The sequence below is a fragment of the Papaver somniferum genome, chromosome 9 (assembly GCF_003573695.1).
Source record: "Papaver somniferum cultivar HN1 chromosome 9, ASM357369v1, whole genome shotgun sequence".
Lineage (NCBI taxonomy): Eukaryota > Viridiplantae > Streptophyta > Magnoliopsida > Ranunculales > Papaveraceae > Papaver > Papaver somniferum.
In genome coordinates, this window is record NC_039366.1 from 88,018,339 (window position 1) to 88,028,424 (window position 10,086).

The window sequence follows — 10,086 nt, forward strand, 5'->3', positions numbered from 1 at the left end:
TAAAGTTCTCTCAAAATCAGGGTCAGTGATTTAGATATTTTCAAGACAACATTTGGAACTCGTCAAGGCCACTATGAGTTCAAAGTTATGCCCTTTGGCCTCACCAATGCTCCTGCAACATTTCAAGCCTTAATGAATGACATCTTTCAGCCATTTTTGAGAAGAAAAAAATTTGGCTTCTTTGATGATATACTCATTTACAGCATCTCCATATTGTTTTCTCATTGTTGAGACAACACAGCTTTTTGCAAAATTTTCTAAATGCAGTTTTGGTCAATCATCCTTGGAGTATTTAGGACACATTATTACACCTGAAGGAGTTTGTGTTGATCCTACAAAAATTTCCTGCATGCAGTCTTGGCCACTTCCCAAAAATATTAAGGAACTAAGAGGCTTTCTTGGCCTCACTGGATACTATAGGAAATTTGTGCAAGGCTATGGTGCCATCAGCAAGCCTCTGTCTGACTTACTTAAGAAGAATTCCTTTCATTGGAGTCATGCAGCCACCATTGCTTTTGAGAAGCTCAAGACATCCATGAGCAACACTCCTTTTTTGGCTCTTCCTGACTTTACTAAACAATTTGTGGTGGAAAGTGATGCTAGTGATTTATGTGTTGGTGCAGTTTTACTTCAAGAGGGACAATCAATTGCCTACTTCAACAAGCCATTAGGCCCAAGAGCAAGAGCACTCTCCATTTATGAAAATGAATTTTTGGCTATTGTCCTTGTTGTTCAAAGATGGGGACATTATTTACAGGGAAACAAGTTTATCATTAAAACTGACCATCAAAGTATCAAATATTTTCTTACCCAGAATATCACTATTGCTCTACAACAAAAGTGGTTTATCAAGCTTTTGGGATTTGATTATGAGATACAATATAAAAAGGGTGCAGAGAATGTAGTTGTTGATGCTCTTTCTAGAAGACCTGCTGATTCTGTCACTTGCAATTCCTTATCTCTATCTACTCCATCTTGGATGCAAGATGTTATCCACAGTTATGCACAAGACCACAAGGCATAGCAACTTATCTCTCAACTACTTATTTCTGCTGATAGTGTGCCACATTTCACCTACCAAGAAGGCATTCTGAGGTACAAAAGGAGAATATACATTGGCACATGAGGAAATATCAGAACCAAATTTTACAATCATTACATGCATCTGTTGTAGGTGTCCATTCTGGTATGCAAGCTACTTATGTTAGGGCTAAGAGCCATTTTTACTGGCAAGGAATGTTGAAAGATATCTTGCTCTTTGTTTCTCACTATGACATTTGCCAGAGAAATAAGAGTGATCACACCAAAGTTGTTGCGCTACTCCAACCTTTACCAATACCCGATCAAGGATGACAGCACATTACTATGGACTTTATTGGGGGTTTACCTGTTAGCAACAAAAAGAGTGTTATTCTGGTCATAGTGGACAGGCTCACCAAGTATGCTCACTTCATTGCTCTACAACATCTTTATACAGTTTCATTTGTTGCTCAAGCATTCCTCAATAATGTATTCAGGCTCTATGGATTGCCTTCTTCTATAGTATCTGACAGAGATAAAGTTTTCACAAGTCATTTTTGGCAGGACTTATTCAAAGCTTTGGGGACTAGCTTGAACCTCAATACTGCTTATCATCCACAAACATATGGCCAGATTGAAAGAGTCAATGCATGTTTGGAAAATTACTTGAGGTGCATTTGTGGCCACAAACCAAGCAGCTAGAGTCAATGGTTGTCACTTGCAGAGTGGTGGTACAATACTAGCTACCACAGAGTCTTAAAAATGTCTCTCTTACAGGCATTATATGTGAATGTCCCTCCTCACATGGATTTTCCTTCTGCTGTTACAACTTATGTGGCTGCAATATAGACTTACTTAAACAGAGCCATTATGCTTGATCTGCTCAAAGAATCACTCCACAAAGCTTAGGAACGTATGAAACTATATGCTGATACTTCAAGGGTTGAGGGATCATTTGAGGTGGGGGATTTCGTCTATCTGAAACTTCAACCTTACAGACAGGCCTCTCTGTCACTAAGGAAGAACTTCAAACTTTCAGCTAAGTTTTATGGCCCCTTTAAGATTCTGCAAATGGTGGGTACTGTGGCTCACATATTAGAATTACCATCTAGTTCTCGTATACACCATGTATTCCATGTATCACAATTGAAGAAGCACATTGGCCTTAAGCACACAACCTCTCCTACTTTACCTGTTGTTGATCCTTCTGAGACTGTCATTATGTTATCTGAGAAGGTGTTGCAGTCACGAACTGTGCTCATAGGCAAGCAGCTAGTGATACATGTATTGATTCAGTGGACACACTCTTCAGCAGAGAACGCTACTTGGGAAGCCGTCTCCAACATCAAAGCTCATTATCCTAGGTTTATCCTTGAGGACAAGGATCTTTTTCAGGGAGAGGCAATGTTGCATACTAATGCCTAGCGGTTCACTCCTTAATATATCTGCCTCTAAAATTTTATTTATTTATTGTTCAAAGATATTCCTTGATACTCAATGTGAGATCCCAAAACCGAAATATTTGAGAATCTTATTTAAGGTTTTCAAATTTATATATCTTTATTTTCCCATTAAGTAAAATAAAATTTAGAAGATATATTAACAAAGTATATTTGTATGCTAGTTAATATTGAGTTCTCATCCATGAAAGATTTCGGTATATTTATTGGAATTAGACAAAACCGAAAATTGGTATTTATTGGATATCATTTGATATTTTCGGTTATGGAAATTCCTTGGTGTCCAATCTAACTTGGTTTATATATAGTGAAGTTTGTTCTTTTTACAAACTTATCCCGATACTCGCATTTCTTTTTGTAGTCAGAGTGATAGCTGACTGGTAATATTGTTCATAATACTATTCTGGAGAGGAGAGTAGCCTAATTAGGCAAAATCTCTTACGTTTGCTCTTTAAAGTCTTTTGTAGGAACAAGAAGCGTCTAGAAATAATATTAGCGGGAAACTAGAATCGTATTGTTATTTTATTTTTCGATTATTGATTTGATTGACTAACGGTAGTTGAACCTTGATATCCACCTAGTTTTTTTTATTCCGAGAACCTTCTCTTATGATATAAGGTCACTCAAACTAGATCATGGATCGACATAGTTCAGATCTGTTTTTAGATCTGACGATAGGCTTGTGATCATCCGTTGTTAACAGACTTCGTTTTGTGAGTTATCGATCACAAAGGAATTAAGTTATTTGTGCAGGTATATTGAAGACTGGAGATTTGAAGACAAAAAGATTTGAAGACAAGAAGATTTCTTATTCGTTTCTGATCTTTGTGATATACTTCGTGCACACTTGATTGGATGGGATCAGACTTAGCTTTATTTATCTCGAGAGACATCTTATAGATAGTCGTATAGATCGGTGATCTATGATTTGGTGGTCTTCTTCAGGAGCTGAATCTGATAAGTTGCAAACCTAGATCTTATTATCTTGATAATCTAGATCTTGGTTGATCTAAACCGAACAAAGTAGTTTATTAATTTAAACGGAAGAGCTATTGTTTAACTCAACAATATCTCTGATTCAGTTCTTGAGATTTAGAGCGGTTACCGAATAGTCGAATACAAATTAGTCATTTTACTGTTTAGAAATACGATCCAAAGGAGTTGAGCGCAAGAAATCTTTACAACGGGTGAAGCGACTTAAGATAGTGGAGTCTATCTTAGGGTTCTCTTGCGTTGGCCGGATCGGTTGTATACGCAGGAATACTGAAGGAACTAGGTAACTTAGAGTTAGTTTACTTGTTCTGAACTATACGAAGTTGGTAGTAGTCTTTGTATAACGGCTTAACTATGGGAGTATTCAAAACTGGACTAGGTCCCGTTTTTTTTTTTTTGCATTTGCATTTGCATTTTCCTCGTTAACAAAATCTTATGTCGTGTTATTTACTTTTCTTTCCCCAATTATAATTATTGTTTTAGTTATAATTAAAGTAAATACGCTTGTACGTTAATCAAACACTTGGTTTGGTCCGAACTTATACTGTATACCAAGTGTACATCTTGTAGTTGGTATCTTCTTGACATTCTCTGTTTATATTAGATCATGCAAGATGTGTGTCATATAGATTGATATTGAAAAGACTATGATGTACTTGGTACCCATTAGCCTTTACTACGATCACTGTCTCTAAGAATTATTGTATAAATATATTCAAACTGCATGGTTTTCCAAGCTTTATTGTGTCTGACATGATAAAGTTTTTGTTAGTCAGTTTTTACAGGAACTTTTCAGAACATTGCGTACTCAACTACATCTTAGCAATTGATACCGAAGCTGCTACATACCCCTGTTTTTCTCCCCCACAGTCCTCCCCCATTAGATGACATCGATACACACCACAAATTCTGCTTTAGGCTCCAACTCTGAAGAAAACAGGGGCCACTATAATTTGTAATGTGAGTAGGGGGGCAAGTTGGAGGAGGAGGTTTGGGGGCACTAAGCATTTTCTCACTTGATACCATCCACATACAGATAGACAGAGAGGACAAGTGCTTGTCAGGAACAATATCTGCGATGTATGACCAGCAACAACCCAAAACAATGGACCAATGATCAGTAAATTGCAGACTCCTTAGCTAGAGGAGATGGCTATGAATTTGACAACTTTCTCTAGTTGGGTTGGAGAGGATATCCACGATGTAATCTTAATGCAATCTTCAATTTAAGTGAAAAAAACATATTATATATGAGAAAAATTAAAATTTTGGGCCCAACAATGTGAGGCTCTACGCAATGGTCTAGTTGGCTCTGATGTTCTGATGTTCCCAGTCTATGTTGAATAAGTGGATGGAAAAAAATCAGCTGCATCCTGAATTCTTGGCTCCACACGTCTCACATGTATATACCCAATCCAAATTCTTGTGGGTCAGTCTCTACCATCCATGGAGGCCTGTCAAAGAAGAATCAGCAAATAGTCCCAAGTGCAGATCAAGAGTAGACTAGTTAGTAGTAAGGGATTAGCATTTACTTGTTCATTACAAAATTAATTGTCCCTTCTGCGGCTCGTTTGAGTAGCAATTCTCTGGCGTCAATTGCAATTCCTTCAGGCTATATGAAAAACACACAGAAGATTTAGAAGAAAAAGAACAAACAGGGATCCCTACAACCTTCTGTGGGTGACAATCTACAAGCATCTGCTCAGGAACTAAAATAGAAGTTAGGTACTGTAATCTGGATATATAAAACCCTTACTATGGTAACAATTTATGGTTCTAGATGATTTGATATATGAGACAAAGTTAAGCTGACTTGAGAAATATTTGTTTTAATGGTGCATTAATAAAATAATGAAGAACTATAGCTGTACTACTAGGAACTTACTGAAATGAGAAACAACTAATAGGTCACTGGTCCATAATGAAACGTAACAAACAAATTCACAACCCTACGTTTATCAATACATTCATATGATGTTCATACCTCCTCTGGAAACCAAACACCTGGCATTGTGCTTCCCTCAAGCATTGCAAGAGCAAATGCAGCTGTTGAAGTTCCGACTGATCTAAAAAACCAACCATTCAAGAAAAACAATGTCTCAAAAAGGAAGTCAAACTAACAACTTACTGGTTCTCATTACGCAAGAAATACTGCACTCATGCAAATATATGGATAACCCTAAAAGGCTAAAACACATTACTCTAAGGTGCATTCAAATCCACTGTCATAACAAGGCCTGGATAAGAGACTTACTGGGAGAGTCTTTTGTGACTGAAAATACCTACAGTACTACGTCCATCTTTACATTCCAAATCCACCTAGCATCAGTACCGGAAAGATGATAGAAACACAGAAAACTGAATCAGTGAAAAAAAGAAGTTCACAATACTGCATCTTCCGTAGGGAGAAATAGATATCTCACCCTCATTGAAACACGCTCTCCAGCAATCCCATCAACAGCTCTAACAAGAGGATCAAAAAGCTGAACCAACTGCTGCACTTTTCCTTTATCTCTTAAAACTTCCTGCAAAATCAATTCCATATTAGCATAGCCATAAAAGTCGTCATACGTGGATAGGTGACAGAACGTGCTACAAACTAGGTGTGATGGTGTAAATTCCTATTCCACATCTACAGCAATAACCACACCTTAATTATGGGATGCAATATTCTTATATCATAGTCATGATTTCACCTAACTGGAGTGTACACTATCAGAAGTTAGGACTACATGAAGAATATACTCGGGCTGATTTGGGTGAAAATCTTCTAGTCAGGTGATACTAAGATTTAAAGACTGTCAAAACTAGATTCAAGTAGATAAATAGCACGGCGTCATATTTATTTAAGTTTGAGCAAGTTTGAACAGTAATGATTAAACTTTTTCAGGATCCATCCCAAGGTGAACAGAAGATCTTCACCAACGTACTGAAAATATAATATACTACCTAAAACCAGACATAAAATTGATAAGAAATGAGCAAATCAGACGTATTTGTACGAGTGTAAAGAACCTATAATAGGTTTGCCTTTTTGAACTTCATAGGTCTGCCTTTTATACTCTTTGAGCTTTCGTGGAAACTAATTCACATCATTGGTATAAATGAGATTAAGCTATTAATAAAATGTGAAATTCAAGAGCATACTCCAGGAAAAAGATTTGTCATAGCTTCCATTCCCCAATTCCAGAAAAAAGGGGCTGTACCAAACCGAGCACTGACAGACGGTATCCCTAAGTTCTCATGAATACTTCTCACCTCAGGCAAGTTCCTAAAAGCAAAAAAAATGATATTATCAACTCAGAATTCAGAAGATTACGTAAAACAAACTTTTTTAGGGGGTGGGGGAGTGTGTGGTGTGTGTGTGCATGCACAGAAGATATATAACAAAATTTACACACGATACTAAGATTAGGTCCCTGGAAGGTATTTTGGCCTCCATCATTCAAGTACACCTGAGACATGTAAAACTTCCGAAGGAAGGACATGAAACGAACTAGCAAGAATTCCGTAGCTTGGTGAACAGTGAAGTAAGCTTTAGCATCTTAGGCTGTGATGGGTGGTGAGAGAACTCTATCAGGAGTAAATAAGATTCACTAACGGTTGACTTGTTTTACTTTGTATATCATAATTGTAGATACTGGCTAGAAACTTCTGTTTCCTCAATACCTTTGGAACTTACAACAAATAAACATTTCTCTTCCCAATCCCTTTTCCAAAATCAACGTTGAGCATACCAGTATAAGGCTTTAATTTGACCACTTCTCCTGATTAGAAGGTTTTGTCTTAACAAAGTTAGCAATCACTGAAAAGTATAGAATTGCAACAGAAAAGAAGACTCTGTGACCAAAGAGGGTTTCAGAAAACTGACCTCGATTATAAGCAACAACCTCTTCCCCAAGAAGCAAAAAACTTGTTGCTAGTATAGTCGGACCTGCACCACCCGAACCAGCTGTGTAATAGAAAAATCTGTGTTTGAAGAGAGAGGGACAGAGAGAGAGAGAGAGGGACAGAGAGAGAGAGAGAGGAAGAATAAACAAAAGCATTTTACAATATCAATATTCGATCCCAAAGCGCGAAACATGCTAAAGATGAATGATGTTCTATAAATTTCTAAGCAAAAAAGTTGCTCCAAATGGTGTACTATATTTTGCTGTGGTACATGATGTGACTTGATTTCTTTCCACATTATAACAAACAAAAACCTGTAATTGCAGTTACCATCTATTTATTATCTGCATTTAATTCTAAAACAAAATTGCATACCTAAGATCGAACAGCAGGGGAGGAATTTACCTTAGCCTCTCTGGCTCCATGCTTTCACTTCTCGCGGTGCGCACTAGCTCAGCGGCCATCACTGTTATGATAATTAGAGCACAAATCAGTACTAAAAGATATACAGTAATGCAAAATATCAGACTAATTCTACTTTGTACCATCAGATAAGTTCCTGTTCTATGCAACTGATAAGAAGGTTCTAGACACGGGATTAATATAACAATACTGTCTCCAATACGAAGATGATTCCTTTGACAGTCAGATCTATAAAGAACTTGTCAAGGAGCTCATGCTTACAAAAAATTGTCACCTAATCTTATGATAGGTCTGGTGAAACACTTGTAGTACAAAGGCCAAAATCATTTGTAAAACATTTGTAAGTTGTATGGAAGACTAAAGAGTGTATCTCAGTACAGATCGTTGCTGAAGAGTTGGTTCATTTAAAAGTCAAGGGTGATGGATTAGTCCCTTTCATTATTTATGTATCCTTTTAATTCTGAATGGAAGGTAGTATCACCGTTGCTAACTCCAGGGTAAATCCCACCAGTTGTTATGGCAGGTATGTTAGCAGCTACTGCTTTCTGGTGAAAAGATTTTGCACGAAAAGCATAGCTTGAATCATCACACACATCCAAGTACGCAGTCTGATTAAGATAAGCTTGTCAAATAGCTGAAAGCAATCAAATGACTCCTACAGTAAAACATAGTACAGCATTTTAAGGGGAAATAAAAAGGAGACTAACAACAATTTAGTCATTTCTCTTACAGTAAAACAAAGCAGCACTTTTAAGGGGGCATAAAAAAGATGAAGGATAAGAAGTACGCCTCACCTCAGTAGAAATTGCAGCTTCCAGCACAGTGCATTTTTCTGTTTGTTGAAAAGGTCCTGTTGCATGAACTACAAGATCCACATCTGAAATTGAGAAACAACTTACAAAATTAAACAGTGTGAAGCGAGTTCAATTAAGACATAAACCTAAATATAGATCAACGTAAAACACAACAGGTTTGTAGTAAAACATAAAAGATCTTTCTTGAAAAGCCACAAAAGTAAGAGAGATTGATGCACCGTTTAAAGCTGCTTTCAATGCTTTTTCATCATCAAAGTCAACCTCAACAAACTCAGAATTTTCACCAAGTGTTTCTACTAGGCGAGCACCCTTCTCCCTGTACCAAAATTATTGTAATTTAGTCATCTAATTAAAGTTGATCGTAAGCTGACAGGACAGGATGTTGAGTTAATGGAATTCCTTTATGAACTAATCTTTGTCAATCAATTTCTAAAACCGTCTTTGCCATTTGAACTTTAACAAAACCAAATGCATTCATATAATCCTTTCTAATAGGAAGATTACTTTCAGTGGTCGAAATTCATATGTTGCTTGCTTGACTCACCAATTTCATATAGGAAATTTTTCTTATAACAATATCTGAATACAGCAGGAGAGCCATTACTCACTAGGATTTGTCGAACCAAACCACACGAAAACAGTTAAAAATATGAACCAAGATAAGGGTATGTGAGAAGTACCTGTTTCTACCGGCAACCAAGAGTTGAAGATCAGGGGAAAGCTTGGAGAGAGCAATTGCAGTAGATCCACCAACTCTTCCAGTTCCACCCAAAACAAGAACCCTAGAAGTAACATTTTGTTGGTTCTTCTTCTTTTTGTACAGTTGGACTGATGATGATACTCCTGGTTGCCTCTCTTTGACGCAGGAAATGACGAGTTTCTGGTTCAAATCAAGGGAAACTCGCGCCATTTTTTTCTGTCTCACAAGTCTTTCCCTCTACCTTTCCTTTGGTTTATCCATGCATTGCTAGCTATGAAGGAATTTTATCACCAATTCATGTGGCCTTCGTCAGTTGGAGAGCGACATTTTACAGTTTTACTGATTGGGGAAATTATTTCGAGAGACAGAAAAGAGATACACCGCTTATTTTAATTTTAATCAAAATTACAGTTCTGTCCGAAATAGGAAGGTGGGGCGGGGGGAGCAGGGGCCATTGTGTATGTTACGTGAGGTGTGGTACAAATTTGAGGGATTAGTTTCGGGGACGGGAAGCAAATATATTGAGTTGCTCTTCTTTTCAAACGGATTCCGGATCCTAGCTAGCAACTCGGGGTTTGGGGAAAATTTTGGACATGTATAATTTGAGTATTACTCGTTTGGATGGAATGGAAATTCGGTTCACTAATGGGTGCCATTCTGGAATGACCATAAACATTATACTAGGTCCATAATACGTTTTAGAGTTGGTGAAAGGGAAAGATAAAGATTTTTTTAACGGTCCGCGAATTATAATCCCAGAGGTGTCACCATCCTTCCAAAAAAA

The 10,086-nt window shown here is 37.3% G+C and overlaps 1 protein-coding gene across 1 annotated transcript; it reads right to left on the bottom strand.

Annotated features, from left to right (window-relative positions):
* Positions 1 to 4,554: 4,554 nt before the first annotated feature.
* Positions 4,555 to 9,555, bottom strand: LOC113314109. The gene is made up of 13 exons (XM_026562875.1): positions 9,283 to 9,555; positions 8,821 to 8,918; positions 8,582 to 8,664; positions 8,269 to 8,395; positions 7,770 to 7,830; positions 7,345 to 7,442; positions 7,156 to 7,240; positions 6,621 to 6,744; positions 5,897 to 5,998; positions 5,728 to 5,792; positions 5,458 to 5,539; positions 5,006 to 5,085; positions 4,555 to 4,927 (listed from the first exon to the last, which is right to left on the bottom strand). Exons 1-13 carry the CDS (start codon positions 9,510 to 9,512, stop codon positions 4,870 to 4,872), a joined length of 1,293 nt encoding a protein of 430 aa, XP_026418660.1. The 5' UTR covers positions 9,513 to 9,555; the 3' UTR covers positions 4,555 to 4,869.
* Between the last annotated feature and the right edge of the window lie 531 nt (positions 9,556 to 10,086).